At 37.6% G+C, this 17328-nt stretch overlaps 1 protein-coding gene across 1 annotated transcript in view; it reads left to right on the forward strand.

Moving 5' to 3' along the window:
• The window catches only part of SLC24A2 (solute carrier family 24 (sodium/potassium/calcium exchanger), member 2), a gene marked incomplete at its 5' end in the record, with an annotated part of 49363 nt that overhangs the window by 12496 nt on the left and 19539 nt on the right, over positions 1–17328 (forward strand). Inside the window, 3 exons of the mRNA XM_010086742.1 lie at positions 4358–4408; positions 12448–12543; positions 14174–14262. Coding sequence (XP_010085044.1) covers positions 4358–4408; positions 12448–12543; positions 14174–14262 — 236 coding nt within the window. The remainder of the gene's footprint in view (positions 1–4357; positions 4409–12447; positions 12544–14173; positions 14263–17328) is intronic.

A 17328-nucleotide genomic window follows, 5' to 3' on the forward strand; every position in this document is an offset into this window, starting at 1 on the left:
CTCCTTGGTGTTATAATATGAATTCTTCTAAGTCCTTTGGCCTAACTCCTCAGATCTTCTTTTAAAAAAATGCACATTAGAAAAGGAGATTCTGTAAAGCATGATGACAATAGTAAGTGCAAATCAGAGGTCATATCAGAAAGATGTAAACGGGAAGAAGCCAAATTACTGTCTTTGACGGTCAAGAACTTGCTGACTTTCAGAATTATATTTGCAACCTCTCACACAAAAATTCTCTCTGTCTCAAATACTCAGTTAGGCTTCATGTTAACAATCTTTTTAATAATTATTTGCTTGCTTTTAAGTTGCAGGTCTTGGCTGCATGCTCATTCTCAATTTCATTGTCAATGTTGAGCCCTTACTCTCTCATTTCACTTCTCCTTCACATCTTAGATGTTCAGCCTTTTGGTAGGTTGAATTTATCGGTATGAAAACTCATGAAAAATATATGCTCTCCATCTGCTTGTTCCAGAATGCCTCACAATTCCTTTTAAGTGAAGTTCCCACTGATGCTGTTAAGGGACTATGCCTTGCTGCCTTCATGACTGTGGCAGTCAAACATAAGGAAGGTCAAGTAAATGCAACAGTGGAATTGCACTAAAAATTCAGGGATTGCCTTGAGTGATTTCACTTTAGCAGTTTTGGTTTGAATAGAAGATATATCAACCCTGAAGCTGTTTAGTTACCTTGGAGAAGTGTGACATGAATTTTCTTGCAAATATGGTTTTTATGCAGAGTGAAAATCTTACTGCTTGTCAAAGAAACTCGTAATACATTACTTTGTTTTGAGAACCTGAGTTCACATTTTTCATTAAGGGATCCACACCTTTAGCAATGCAGGTTGCTATCTCTAAACTAGCTGTAGGTCTTATGAGTATTTTGAGAAACTCTGAACCAGGCTCATTTCTGACATAACTGGGGACAACTGCAGTCTGTGTCCAAGATCTTCTTAGCAGGAGAGCAAAGGGAAATACTGGCTATGCTTTCATTCTGTGGTAGCCTGGGACACTACATATAAAAGGCAGAAAGTAGTGTTTCACCACAAACCATACCTACAATCCTTGGTGAGTAAACATTGAAAATAAACTGAGTAATTAGGTGTATTATTTGAAATTATGAATAAAGTTGACTAACATTGTTATTCTTTCTGTTTACTTTGATATGGTGTGGCACCTCCATACACGGTAGAGAACAGTAGGTGATAAGGCAAATGTTGTTGTAATCCTTCAGGAATGTCAAGCAGGATTACCAGGAACACTCTGTTCTCTTCTGGTGTAAAAAACTGCAGAAGGGAATAAATTAATTTGATGACTGTCACTGTTGAGGATCAGCTGTTAAGCTGCATCTCTGCATCCTCTTTGTTTCATGCAACCAGCAGGGATGCGGGAACCGGCTGTCAGACAGTCTGTCTGCTATGACCTCCCTGTGGGAACCGCGTAGCGTGCTCATGAAACTGGAATTATCAAATTTTGATAGTGCTGAATTTGGTGGGTATTTTTTCAAGCACCCTTTATCACAGTATTTCAGATTACCAATTCCATTTAAAATCATTTTATTTTAAAAGCTGAGAACTTTTTTCAGTACTTTTTTTCAAAAAAGTACTTTGATTCATTTAGAGTTTACTTAAAGTCATACTGAACAGTATCTTATTATAACAGAAAAATTAAAAAATAAATACCAAACAGCAGATTTAGTCCAAATTTTACAGCAGAAGGCAGTGCAATATATTGGAGGCAGACTGTATAGAGGCAGACCTTTCATGTTGCTGAGCAGCGTTGACCCAATCTTGAAATCCACAAAGAAATTCATGTGAATACATGCAGTTGATGTTTTCCAGCATTATTGTTGTGCATTGCAGTCCGTGGGCTGGTGATTGTATAAAATGTTCCGCTCTGGGTATGGGACTAGAAAAGCTATGAGGAATGTAATCTCACCAGCAAGATTAGAGTTTTCCTGGAAATAATTTTGCTAACTGCAAGAATTAACCTAGTTTAATCCTTAGGATGTTGAATTGCTGAAGTGCCCAGAACATGATACTATCATCATCATGCACCCTCATGCATCTCCTTTTTTCTTTTCTCTTTGGTCTCTGTAAGGTCAGAGTCTCCTTTTTTCTTCCCTGTTTGTATTGTATCTCTCACTTCAGATGGGAAGCAAACAGATCTAAACAGATTGTCAGTGTGTCAGGTTCCCTGCCTTTCTGCTGCCGCTTTTGTCTCTTCTGGAGATTTAGCATAATTCACCATTGTTGTTGGCTTCCTCTGAAACCTCTTCTGCTTCATCCATTAATTCAGAGGCCTTATGCTATCATTCTGTTAATTCTTAAGTTTGTTGCTATGGTGCAGCCCACTTCTTGACTTCATCCTTCTGCACCCCCATCCTTACTGTTTTTTCTCCGTGAGTTTATACAGTCTTTCTCTTGGAGTGTTATCTCCTGCATTCCTTCCATTTCTCTGATTACTCTTGGATTTCCTTTGGCATCTATTTTCCACTCCTGTCCGCATCCTCCAGTGGATGCCTCACCCCAGGTTCTAACAAAGAGGACGCCAGACTAATCTAAGCAGAGATCAGTGAGAATGAGTTTAAGTGAAGGTGCTGGCCATCGAGTCATCACATATTGAGACCTAATTAAGCAACACATGTGGTCCCAAATGCTTTATGCCGGGGAGTCCATATTGAAGTTATTTGGAGCTCTTCCCAGGCAAGGAATTAAAATCTTTAGGACTAAAATCAAGATGGTAGGATGATAGCTTCTGTTATGTAAAAGCAGCAACAAAGATTATGTTGCAACACTAAGACCATTTTTGCAGAACAGTGTATGCATTGTATATCATTATAAGACATTATATTACATTCTGTCTTTAAATTACATCTTTGCATTAAGAGAGACTTAGAATAATGTCATATTCTATTGGACATAACGTGCAAGTAAGATACTTCATTGTGAAGCAACAGTATGTCAATATTTATAACTGGTTTTGATAAAGTAAGTCTATGAAACAATAATTTCAATCCAATCATAACTATTTTAAAAATTAACAGTGATAATATCCTGTGTTTTTTAGTTATATGGCATAAAGCTTTCTCTGTCTCTGGAAATTATGTAAGAAGTGTTCATTTGGCAGATTGAGGTATCTGCAAATAGATTTTTTAAAAATGATCTTTCAAAGTATGAGATCTGCATATCATTACAGTTAAAAACTAATAGCCAGACCTCTATTGAAATTCACCTGTGTGGAAAAATATTGAAAGATCATGAGGTGCATCAGCTAAAAACAAAATAATTGGACAGCATTTGTGCAATTAATTGCTTAAGCTGTTTCATAAACACAAAGAGACAATATTTCCAAAGAAAACAGTACTACCAAACTTTTAAGTGTCTATCTTTTAATGATTTCACTCTGTCAAAGGTTGGATGCTTAGAATCTCAGTTGTAAAACTTTACATAAAAATGATGGGTGAACTAATCTCTAAATTCCTTAGAAAAATAATTTATAAATTCCTCCTTGTGCTTAATTTTTCTCTTTCATGTTTTGTAGACCTACACTAGTTGTTGTGTTCATATATGTATTTACATATATGCCGAACTTTAAGAAACAAGCACTTTAAGAAATTAAGTGCAAAGCAACATCTGGAGAAAAAAGGTGATTTCATGCCAGATTGTATCACACAGAAAAATAACAGTAGCCCTAAAGAGCTGGAGATCTCTCTGTGTTCCATTCTTTTGTCTGCTCTGACAGGATATAGTAATGCAATATATTCAGATCTGTTTAATGATTTAATTAATATAGGTCTCATACCAGCTGATGAAGTCGGTAAATACATTTTGTCTGATTTCACAAGTGACAAGAGAGTGGTTAAATTAAGTTACCTCTCTAAAGCAAGTCAACATCAGTATTAGTATCAAAACAATGTTTGCAGGACAGAATTACGAACAATTTCTTAGATTATATGTTTTGAGATTTTTTGTCTAATTTGGATGCATAAGTATTTGAATATCTGAAGTGGGGATTGTTAAAAGAGCTTAGTTTCCAAAGCTCCTGCTGATTAGCTACTGTCAACGTTTATTATGCTTTCCCAAATGTAGAGCCACCAAATTGGCCATCACCTTGAAAAGGCTGAATTTTAAATTTCAGTGTTTCTCCTACATCTCACTTTAGCAAGTTACTTACCTAAAGCCAGTGACTTGTGAAATTCTGGGGGGAAGGCACTGCCATTTTGGTAATCTGTGTTTTGCAATCCTGCAGAATTTTTTGCATAAACACTGTTCAAGTTTATGAAGCATGTGCAAAAACATGTACATTTTTTGAATGTCTGCTGGTTCCTTATCTTTGTGTCTTTTACTGTGATGTTGTAGAGCTTGGATCATATGGAAACCTAAAATATTATGACACAATGACTGAAGAAGGTAAGAAATATTTTAGAATTGTTTGTATGAGCTTTTTTTGAAGCCCTTAAGCACATTTTATATGTTTACTTTGTCCTTCATTTTTCTTAGTCCTATTTTCAGTTTCTCGATTTTCGAATAACTCGTTTTTGCATGTCTTCATTGATGGTGTGATCCGTTCTGGCTCTTTTTTCAGGTTTTTGTTTTCAGCATTTCAGTTTTGCTATCTCAGATAAGGAAATACAGTGGAACTCTTTGTTAAAGAACATATATGCAAAACCACACTCACAAATTATATGGTGCAGTGTAGCATAGATTGTAGATGCTTATTTTGTGCCATGTTTTACAATGCATTTAAGAAGATTAATTAATTTGTGGATGTTCAAATCACTCAGTTTGAGAACAATTATTGAGTGACTTCACTTTACAGTATTATTCAAAAGTAATGAAAAAACTTTGAAAACCAGGCTTGACTATTCCTGGAGAATTAATTCTATGCTTAATTGCAGTGCAAAACTTCTGCAATTTAAAATCCTGATTCTGGCAATACAAGAAGGAAGTAATTAGGGCCTGAATCAGGGCTCAGTGAAATCTCAGGAAATTTTTCTGCTGATTCAAAAGTTTTGCAGCCTATTATAATAATTCAGGAAAACAGTTAACTGTGTACTAAATTTCCAGTGCATGCTTTCAGTCCTGGTGCGGTCAGCGTTTCTATAATTTGGAAGTTACCCTGAACTGAGGCCTGATTGTCTGTAGGATCAAGATGTTTTCTCCAGCTCTCTGATTATATCGCCAGACAAATGGTTTCATGAATGTTCAGTTTAGTAATTAGTGGTGTGTTTGAGGGTGGAGATAAGCTTGCATCCTGTAGAAAAATAAGCCACCTATTCCCACTTATTTTTAATGTTGGGAATATAAGGCAAATACCTTGATTCTCTGTTTTTAAAAACACAGTTATTTTCTAGTTTAAGTTAATATTGATGTTTAAAAGGTTTTAAGAAAACCTTCATTACATGACTTAGTCATGATCCTTTCTCCAGGGAGGGGTTAAAAAAAAAAAAAAACAAAAAAACAAAAAAACAAACAATGATAACTTCTGATTATTTCCCATTTTCTGTATCTGCTGTTGATACTCAAATATAACCATACTATTCTGGGGCTGCCTGCAAGAGACAGTTCCTTCCACCTTTGTGCATGATTTTGGAAGATGCTGTTTTCTTCATGTAGTAGTCTTGCCGCACTGCCTTCCGTTGCCCAGATCCACCATCGGATTCACAGGGCTGGCGCCGATATAAGAAAAGATGTCTGAGAGGAGATTTTGCTGGGCAAATTGTGGTGTCAATGTTGTTTAAAAACACCTCTCAAGCACCTGAAATGAGTCACTAACCCAGGTCATTCCGATGTGCATACCAGAGCTAAATCTTTAGCAGTACAACTCATTGTGGTCAATCAAGATGGAAAGGTCATTTCTCATTGCAGTCTCAGAGTTGGTTATGTTATGGTTTTTAGTTTTTGTGCTGAAGTTTTAAATCTACCATTTTAAAAACAGTCACCACATTACTATCCTTCTTATATTCATAAATACTCTGTTGACAGTCAAATGGAGCCGTTTGTGGGAAAATATCCATGCAAGAATTATACATACAATATATATATATATTAATACTGTGCCTATGGTGATGTAATGCTGTTTATCATAGAATCAGGGAATCATAGAATGGTTTGGCTTGGAAAGGATGTTAAAGATCATGGAGTTCCAACCCCCCTGCCATGGACAGGGACACCTTCCACTAGATCAAGTTGCTCAAAGCTTTATCCAACCTGTCCTTGAACACCTCCAGGGACGAGGCATCCACAGCTTCCGTGGGCAACCTGTTACACTGTCTCACCACCCTCACAGTAAAAAATTTCTTCCTTATGTCTAGTCTAAATCTACCCTCTTTCAGTTTAAAACCGTTACCTTTCATCCTGTAGCTGCACTCCCTGAGAAAGAGTGGCTCCCCATCTTTCCTGTAGGCCCCCTTTAAGTACTGGCTGCTATATGGTCTCCCCAGAGCCTTCTGCAGGCTGAACAACCCCAACTCTCTCAGCTTGTCCTCGTATGGGAGGTACTCTAGCTCTCTGATCATCTTCGTGACACTCCTCTGGACCCACTCCAATAGGTCCATGTTCTTGTGTTGGGAGTTCCACATCTGAACACAATACTGCAGGTGGGATCTCACAGGAGCGGAGTAGTGGGGGAGAATCACCTTCCTCGACCTGCTGCTAATGCTTCTTTTTATGCAGCCCAGGACACAGTTGGCTTTCTGGGCTGCAAGTGCACACTGCCGGCTCATGTTCAGATTCTCATCATCCAATACCCCCAAGCCCTTCTTCTCAGGGCTACTGTCAATCCATTCTCCTCCCAGGCTGTATTTGTGCTTGGGATTGCCTCAACCCGTGTGCAGGATCTTGCACTTCACCTTGTTGAACTTCATGAGGTTTGCGTGAGCCCACCTCTCCAGCCTGTCAGTGTCCCTCTGGATGGCGTCCCTTCCCTCTGGTGCATTGATTGCACCACACAGCTTGGTGTCATCATCAGTGAACTTGATCCCACTGTCCACGTCTCCAACAAAGATGTTAAACAACACTGACCTCAATACCAACCTCTGTAGAATGCCACTCATCACCGGTCTCCACTTGGACATCTCTGAGTTCAACCATCCAGCCAATTTCTTATGCACCGTGTGGTCCTTCCATCAAATCCATTTCTCTCCAACTTAGAGACAAGGATGTTTTGCAGAACAGTGTCAAATTCTTTGCACAAGTCCAAGTAGGTGATATCAGTTGCTCTTCCTTTACCCACCAACACTATAACCCCGTTGTAGAAGGCCACCAGATCTCTCAGGAATGATTTGCCCTTAGTGAAGCCATGTTGGCTGTCACCAGTCACATCCTTGTTTTCCACGTGCCTCAGCATAGTTTCCAGGAAGATCTGCTCCACGATATTCCCAGGCACAAAGGTGAGACCGACCAGCCTGTAGTTTCCTGAGTCTTCCTTTTTACCGTTTTTGAAAATGGGGGTTATGTTTCCCCTTTTCCAGTCAGTGGGAACTTCACTGGACTGTCACAACTTCGCAGATATATTGGGTAGTGGCTTAGCAACTTCATCCACAAGTTCCCTCAGGATCCATGGGTGCATCTCATCGGGTCCCATGGACTTGTGCACCTTCAGGTTCCTTGGACAGTCTTGAACCTGATCTTCTGCAGTGGGTGGTTCTTCATTCTCCCAGTCCCTGCCTTTGCCTTCTGTAAATTGGACAGTGTGGCTTGACCACTTGTCAGTCAAGACTGGGGCAAAATAGTCATTGAGTACCTCAGCCTTCTCCATATGCTGGGTAACTAGGTCTCCCATTTCCTCCTGGAGAGGGCCCATGTTTTCCCTAGTCTTCCGTTTATCACCAACATACTTATAGAAGTTCTTCTTGTTGCCCTTAACGTCCCTGGCCAGATTTAATTCTGTTAGGGCTTTAGCTTTCCTAACATGATCCCTGGCTGCTCAAACTATTTCTCAGTATTCCTCCCAGACTGCCTGTCCTTGCTTCCACCCTCTGTAGGCTTCCTTTTTGCATTTGGGTTTGTCCATATTGTCCATATTCAACATCATCTCAGAAGGCATGCCTCATGAAGAAATAATCCAAGACCATACTGTAGCAACAGCAAAACTCCAGTAGCAAAAATCTTCCAGTGGCAAAAATAAGAAAGGAAGCTCTTTGTTTTTAGGAGTATTAACATTGCCAAGAGTTTATGATACATTTGACCTTCTCAGATATGACTGTGATCATCATTTTCACGTCTTTCACAAAGCAAGCAATCAGAATACAGAAGCTGTATTTAGATCAAAGTGTGCTATATTTTGAACTTTCTATTCAGATATTCAAAAGTATAATCCTATCAGTCTGCATCATGTTTATTTGCATTATCCGTTTTCCTCTTCCTTTTCTGACAGAGGTTTTTAGACATTTTATACAGAAAGTTAGTCACAGAAACATGTAAACCCAGTTACAAATCCATGGATATTTTTTTTTTATATAGTACATCCTTATCTCCAGGTCCTCAAACCCTGAGTGGCGATAGGTAACAAATCTTTCAGTTCTACGATGGAGAAGACAGGCACATCCATTCTTGTTACTGCATCAGAACAATCAGAGACAAAAAAATGATGTTCAGGTCGTAAAACACAATCAGATAAAGCCTAATGGCCAGAGGGCCATTGTGGCCCAAGTCTTAGAAACTGATCTCTAGTGTTTTGTTTGTTCCTATTTGATCTGAAAGTGACTGTAAATTAATTGCAGATTAATCAGGCCCAACTGAGAGAGAAAATACACCCTCCCACATGGGAAGAGACGATCATAGTAATTTCTTACTGTCAAGTAACCTGCACCATCAGCCTGCGACATGTCAAAACTGCATATATTTTCATTTGATGGTTGTGCAGGATTTTAAAGTTGAAGGAGAAAGCACATGAGGTGTTTTTACCACTAGTTGAGTTCCACACCTGGCCACGAGCAGGACTAGTACTAGGTACTAGTAGTACTAGGTACTAGTAGTACTAGGTACAGTTCAGACTGCTCAGCAGCCAGAGATTTGACATCTTCAGACTCATGAAAGTGTGGCTGTAGCTGCATAGATGTGGTCATTTGCATTTGATCAGATACTGAAAACCAGACAAATGGTAGAGTCTTGAATTTTTTAAATGAGTGAATTTTTGAAGTTAAACTATTCTCCTATCAAATCAAAGGCTTTTCTGACCCAGGGAATCTGTAGTCTGCAGTTTAGATTATAGCCAAAGGACTCACTTTTTAATATATCCTTGTTCAGGAGGAGAATCTTTGCCAGCTGATGTCAGCTGGACTTACTCATGCAGATTAATGCACATCTCTATTATACAATACTGATTTGTTTGCATATATTCAAATAAAACCAATTTAGTTTTAATCTACCTTCTTTGCCAATCACCTGGCCTTGATCTCCTGTTCCTTGTACCAGAATCTTTGGAAACTAAAATGAGCTGCAAAGTCTGTCTGAGTTCAGCAAGTCTAGATTAATTAAGAATGTTCTTTCACAATCTATCCTATTTTGGATCCATGGAATCAAGCATCTTCATTCATCTAAACTCTCATGGTACCAGATGGTGTGAAGATTGCTATTGGGTAGTCAAACTGATAGTACATAAGACTGTTAAAGAGGAAACATAAGCTCGTACCTTCTCCTAGAAATAAGAACATAAAATTTCTACAAATTATTTTAGTAACCCCACCTAAAGAGGAGAAAAAAGACATGAGACAAGATGTATGATGAAGATGAAACATTTGGCGCTTTTTGTAAGTTTAAATGACCTAGAAATATTGTGAGCTGGTCCTTCTTTTTACTGGTGGCTCTGCACTTCCCCTTTGCTGAACAGGTTTTGACGTGGTTTGAAGGAGGAAAATGGCAGGGAAAGGGAGCGAAGAGGCATAGCTCTGCTGTCTTTTTACATCTCACTGTCTGGATGCAGGCTAGTACTACTGCTTTCTTCAGTGCTATGCTTTTGATAGTCAATATTATGTCTTCTAATCATTTTGTCACAGTGTTTGCTACCTACACTGAGTGAATCAAATGGAAGGTAATGATGTAGAACAATGTAAGCTGAACAATGCATGTACTAAGAAATAAAAATAAACCAAAATACAGTTTCCATTTCAAATGTTGAGGTTAATGAAGCGGTGTAACTTACAGTGTTAAAAGTCAATGTAAGAAATTCTTCTTAAAGGTGGGAGGAAGCTTTTGGACATGTGAAAGGAAATTGAAGACAACTTCAATTAAGCTAATCTGAAACCGTGTGGATCTTTCTTTTCAGTTCAATAATGGCTCGAATTTCTCTATTAAAAAAAAACCTAAACAATTTCAAACAATCTCAAACAAAAAAAAAAAAAAACTAGAGTAACCTTATAGGTTTCAGCATCACTTTAAATAAACTTTTAAAATTGAACCTTAAATTAAATGGTTCTACACCATCCTGGAGTAGGATGGTTCCACAGATATTTCTCATAAAATGTCTCAGCTGCGTAATTTGCATTGCTTGCAAAAAATGCTTTGTGTATTTGGGGCATCACAAGCCATATTCTCAAACACAGGAAGCTGAGTTGGAGTCTGAAACCTAAAAAAATTCTTTACCAAACTGACATACATGTTGTATGAAAAGTATGGAGGCAGCTTTCAGTATCTACACATCCTTCTGGATAAGCAATTTTAAAATACCCCTGGTGTTTCAAAAGAAGTTAGGAACAGACTGGACTATTAGCATTTTAGCTTAAAATACTTGGAATTATTATTTGCATTTTTTTCCTTTGTTTTCACTTTCTCTTATCTGATGTCCCAAGCAATTCCCTTTCTCGCTCTCTTTTTCCTTCTTTAACTCATCATTTCTTCTTACCCTTGTAACTAACTAACCTCTCTGCCACTGACCTGGTGCACTGAAATAATGAGACGGCTTGCTATTTATGATTGTGTTCTGCTCTTTTGTACCCTTCTGCAGGCGATTTTGCTCTAGGGACCATGTACCAAAAGAGATAATCTTTGCAATATATTGTGAATATATAATTATTTTTTGGAGCATGATGTGTTCGTGAAAGGATAGGGGCTGCTGAAGGGACAGTACTGCTTATTAAATCTTTGTGGTATTTTTATTACTTTCCAAATTATTTGGTGTTGACTAATTGCACTTCCCAGCAAACAAGAGCTGCTAGTGCGTGTGGACTGTGCATTGCTTCTTCACATACAAAAGTGTTGGTACAGGGCTTTGAAGCTTCCATTTGTGAGAAGGGAAGAGAGGATTTCTTTTCTAACCAGTGATTTATTCTTGTGTGTCTTTTATTGTAGCTTGGAAACAGTGACTCTCTGTTATCCAGCTAACTGAGTTCATGAATGACTTCTTACTGTTCTTCCCAATGTTAATCAATTATGTGATTCCATTGAAATATCTTTTGGTCTTAAGCCTGCGCTGTTTTTCCTGCAGGGACACCAACTGTTTTCAATTGATTTTTTTAACTGGAGATGAAGAATTAAAGCATTCATGGGTCCTGTATGGTAATAGTGTTAATTAGAAGTGTACTGTACTATAGCCACCAATTTTACTTTTAAAAAAGATTAAGAAAAGACTTAAAGAGCCGTAGCAATGAGGATAACAATAAAGAAAGGCAGGTACATTATCTTTCTACATGTCATAGACTGTCATAAGCTGTCCAAAGAGTCCTTACATAGGAAGATCAGCCAATGCAGAGGAAGGATTAAGTGAATTTAACTTAATATTTGCCATCTTTGCCATTTCCTAGTTTGAATGTTTCATTTGGACTCAGTGGTTAATAGAGTGACAGGACCTGGAGCCTCTTTTAGGATGGGATGCGTTGCCCTGGAGATAGCCTAGATGATTAGCTGCATAGTTAACCTTACGGGGACAAAAACCTCCTGGTAGGTTGGGAAGAAAATCTACCTTTGAGGAGGTGATATGGAAATCATGTATTCTGGAGATTTCTTCCTCCCCTTCTGAAATATCTGTAGAAGTCACAGGCATATAGCTGAGTGCAAAGTGAGAAAGCTGACCACCAGCATGCAACATATTGTAGTTCTTTGCTACTGTACTAGTAATTTGGACCTGAAACTGTTTGTGTTTGTTTATAGTATCTCTGTTCTTCTGTATTCATCTTCTGTTTAGGCTATTTAGGCTACACAACTTTAGGTTCCACTTTTGTAGGTAGAACATTACTGACTGCTTCTGAAGAAAAATAATAGCTTTTGTTTTCAATTTCTTGTTCAATTTGTTGCTGAGTTCTCAGAATAGAAAAAAATACATCTTTATTTCCACTAAAAATAAAAACAAGTGTATATGAGAACATTAGGTAGTGTTTAATAGCATGTTTGCTCTTTGAGGAGGGATGGAAATGGATTATGAGCACTGATTTATGGAGCCTAAGCTGTGGCAAAGAAACTTTGCTTCTCAAAATGGATGCATTTTAATAATAATGACAATACTTTTTTTTTAGGAAAGTTCAAAGAAAGGGCCTCAATTCTGCATAAGATCGCCAAAAAGAAGTGCCAGGTGGAAGACAGTGAAAGGCAGAATGGAGCTGCTAATCATGGTGAGTGCAGCCATGCAGATCACCTGTTCCTTAGGGCATTTTTAACTGTTTTATGTTGCTTGAAAATTCTTAGGGATAAATTTGTCCTTTTGCTTCATTTATGCTACCTTAGTAAAAATATTCTGATTCCTTATACAAAAGAGTATGAAAATTATGGACAGGACCCAAGTTAAATGCAAGAAGAGAAAGTCAGGTAAGGCATTTAGAAAGCCTTCTGGCAGGGTTGAAAGGGAAAAAACAGTGCTTATTTTAGGTATGTGTTGAAGTGACAGAAATAAAGAGACAAAACTTACTTGCAGTTTATATGTGAAAATTTAATTAATTTATTGAGCTGCTCTAGGAAAATATGTGTTTTATGTGGTATCACCCTTGTCACAAAAAGAAGCAACCTTCATATTTGAGATTTGATTTATCTACCTGCTACTTACTCAGAGTCATTTAGGACCATTTTTGCTAATTGTCCAATTATTAGCTTATTACAGTTTTCCATTAAGGGCAAGAATTTGTATTTTAGTTCAAAAGTTCCTATACCAAAAGAAATCCATACTATGTTGTGTTTTCTGTACTTTGCTTCAGCATGTTCTCTGCATTAGAAAACCGGATGCAAATGTGAGAAAAGCTGAATCATTTTATCAGTTGACACTTTTTCGGACCTTGTGCAATAATTAGATAATATTTGTTTCCAGAATCAAGCAGTTGGATGGGGCACTCTTTTAGTAAGCCATCATGCTGGCTGTGGGGTGAAGAGACAACAGACATGCACTGAAATAATTACAGATAGTCTGGCACTCTGCTCTGGCTGTGATCTCAGATTTTTAATTTAGAAGAATCTCAGGACGGCAGTAATGTAACTAGACAGCTGTATTTACTTCTATGCATAAGAATATACCATAAGGTATGCTGAACTTGAGTTAGACATTTCATGTTGCTATTCCCCATAATTTTATGTTGTCCAAGGGCTTTTTGGCCATTGGCATTTTTATCTATTACACACTTAAAGAGATAATGACTGTTTAGAGAATTCCAATATAGTTACAGTAAGAATAAATTTGAATTAATTTGGCAGAAGAAACCAAAGACCCAATTTTATCCCTTTAATTCCTGTAAAAGTTTAGCACAAAGACCAAAGGGATTCTGTTTTAAAGATCAGCCTCTATAATTTGATGTTATAAGACCATCCATTTAGTCTTTTCCCATATTTTTGTCTGAGAAAAAAAGTTCTAACTTGTTGAATATATCCCCTCACCTGTAAATGCAACATGTTGCATTCTTTAATGTCTGGGGAGAAAGCTATGTCACAGTTTTACCTGAAGTATTAAGCTCAGTGAGCTTCGCATAAACAAAAAGCACTGGATATTGCAAGGAATGTAAATTTTTCTAGGACATGAGTACCAGTAGAATAGTTTCTTCAAATGCAAGCTCACTGCTCATAGGAATTTTATTCAAAATGTGTACTGGTCAAATGGAAGACAGAATTTTTGTCTCTCTCTTTTTAAGGCAGATGTTGGGCCACCTTCAGTATTTGATGATTTACACAGACTGAATATATGACAGCAATTTCATTAAGATGTATGTTACTTAATATTCTGTTCTGTTGTTTTTCCACTCTTGTTTATGGATGATGCCACAGAAAAAAGTGCAAAAGTGGAAGTTGCAGTAACACCACCAAGTGATTCAGGACCAGTGCAAAATGGAATCGCACATAACGTTGAAGAAGAGGTTAATGTCTTTTTTTATTCTTCTTTTTATTTTTGTATTGGTAAATATATATTGCATGCTTGCATGTGCTTTTCACTGAAAGTATATATCTTGATAGCAAGAAGCTATTAATATGAACTTTCTACAGTATATTTGATCTTCATTTACAACTGAGCCCAACGTGTGGTTTGACATATATAAAAGCAATGGTACTCTGGACTGTATTCTTTTAGGAAATGTATTTTTACTTATCAGATAAGATGTTTGCAGCTCTAAATATAGTGGAAATTGCTTGTCTGATTATCATCACATTGCACATGACAGGGTAGCCTGTCATGTTGTGCTTCATGGGATAGTTAAAAGTAGTTATAGAACGGGACCTGTACAGAAACTTCTTTGCCTTGCCTTCTGTTATCTTGAGACAGATGACAAATTAAGCTGAATGAGATATAGTATACTAGTATTTCTACGACTCTTATTGCATATGGTTAAAATCTGCAAAAGAAGTTGTCAACCACTTAAATATATTTATTTTAGCATATGCCTTTTGTAGATAATAAGTAACTGCATAACTGGGTCTGACTTGCACAATGGCTACTGACGTAGCTATGCAGTTGAGCTAGCCTCTTTCTTGAATAAATTGTAATTTTCAAGAGTACCTGACTGCAAAGTTTGGCCCTGCCAGGCCCTTTTTTAGTGTCTTCTAGTTTAAAAAAAATTATTAATAACACATGCATCCCAAGTGGGCAAACAGGTGGAAAAATGCTGGTGAATTGATTTTACTAAACTTGGGTGCTGCTCTTTTAGACTGAGACAGCAAAGCCTGCATAGAGGGGGAAAGTCTTGATAAAATTAATCCTTGTCACAGAAGCTTTTATAATGGTTTTGTTTGTACAGTTTACTTTTTAGCCTTCTCCTTAGGCTATAGTGACACAAGAAAGGTACCACAAGAAATGGCTGAGCAGTGGTGTATATCATAACATGAGCTTCCCGTTGTTAAAAGTGGGATGAACTGTGTTGCATTTACATACAGCAAAATCATGCAAAAAAAAGGCAATAGCTGTGTTTGGTTTCGAATCATCCCAGGTCTAGGTTTTGATATTTTAGTTGCTTTTAGTTATTTATCATTAAACAAAATTGTTAGTCCGAATCAGAGATCATCTTGCCTACTTCATGACCTGAGCATTATCACTGTAGGCGAAGTTATTTCCTTGAAATGTTCTGCAAGCCACAGGAAAAATTATTTGTACAAGTAACAGAGTGCGTTTATGTCTGTTGGTTGCTTCCTCAACACAATTATCCCTCACAAGGAGCATAATTTGTACTGAAATATGCTTATAACAGGAAAGGTTATCCATTTTTTTCTGCAAGACTGGGGAAAAACACTGAGATGTGTAGTACGATGAGTCTTTGGGAAAAGGTTCTGTTTGCCTGACACAACTGGAGGTGGAGAAATGACAAGATGATTCTGTCCAGCTGGTGTGTTACTGCACCAAATATTGGCAGATAGCTTTAATTCATCACTGTTTGCAGATAGTTTTGGACTCTGGGAATAGAAATTGAGAATCAGAATCAAGGATCTAAAATAAATTGATAGTTTTTGATATCCTGAATGATCAGGAATGATAATGAGTCTCCAATGGAATGGAGAGCAAAGTAGAACATTAAATTACCTGTTCTGTTAATCTAAATTGTTCAGATTGACATGCCACTTAAAGATTCTTGTCAGACCAACAAAGCATTATTCTTATGTAAATGAGATCAGTGGAATCTAAGTAATAAAAAATCTCAGCACCACACTTCGACACTCAACATTTTAAGGTAAGGAAAGATCGATTTTCAGATCTGTTTGAATCCTGTTCTGGGAGTCCAACTTCCCCCCTGCAGTGATGTATTTAGACAATTTTTAAGTTCAGAAAAAAAAATAACAAAGATCCAATTCTAATCTATTAGAGTTCAGTAGCTTAAGAAGGAAATGGGTCTTCATTTGTAGGGTTTTTTTCCACTGAGATTGTTCATCAAAAACAATGAAGGAAACGCGATCTTAAGCAATCACATCTCACACCAATGTCCATATGCTATCATTTTGCATTGTAATGAAGTAGTTTCTAAGCTTGTTCAGAAATCTGCAAGGTCAGGCAGCCTCATCATTGAAGACAGTGGTTTCAATTTCAAACAACTGCAGTCTAAGGAGGGAAAATTATTGCAATCATTACTCAGCAATGTCTTCTCATGTCCCTTTAGACATTTTAAACTTTCAGTGAGGCAGGGTTTGGAACTTTTATGTTAGCTTCAGCAAGTTTTAGGACATTCTGAAAAACTACTTGGCAGAGGTGGGATACATCATTTATCCTTATCAAAATGACAAGATGGAGCAAGGACGGAGGTTTGTAACTGGTGGGGGAGTGATTCTGTAGATTTAGCTCTGTCAATCTGAAAGAAAGGATTTTGGGTGTCTGCTGTCAAAACAAAAAATAGCAATCCACTAATACCATTTTGAGATGGCCCATGCTGGGTTCCTCCCCATTGGCCTTTCTAATTCTGTCTTCTTCCAGTAATAACTTGGCAGCTGCTGCTATCTTATGCTGCTTCCATTATTGATATGCTGGATCCTATTCTGTAATTTAAAAGTATAAACTGGAATTTTTGAAAAGTTCTAATAAAAATAGCCTACTCATCCATGTAACAAATAAATAGATCTCTGTGATACTTAGGACCCTTCTTCCCTCTCAGGTTCTTTGCTTACTTTGTACTGTACAGGGACCCTTCCTCAGCATATTGCATAGCTTTTTGTGCACAGCTTCTGGATACACCTTCCCAAGCTGTGACATCACTCTGAAGCTAACACTGGGTATTCAGTTTCCTTCTGCTTTGTGGATGCTAATAGGATTACTCCTGATTTATAGAAGTGTAGGCAATGACAGAATCGCACACACAGCATTTACGTGACCTTTTTCTTTGATGAAGATTAGAATTTGAGGAAGGAAGGTTGGTCATTGCCCTCCCAAGCCTTCTTTCTAGCTTTTCAAAATTTTATGCAAACACTACATAGCCCTAGGAAATAGTATATCTTCAAAGAGCAGCTCT

The sequence above is a fragment of the Pterocles gutturalis genome, unplaced genomic scaffold (assembly GCF_000699245.1).
Source record: "Pterocles gutturalis isolate BGI_N339 unplaced genomic scaffold, ASM69924v1 scaffold17381, whole genome shotgun sequence".
Taxonomy (NCBI): domain Eukaryota; kingdom Metazoa; phylum Chordata; class Aves; order Pterocliformes; family Pteroclidae; genus Pterocles; species Pterocles gutturalis.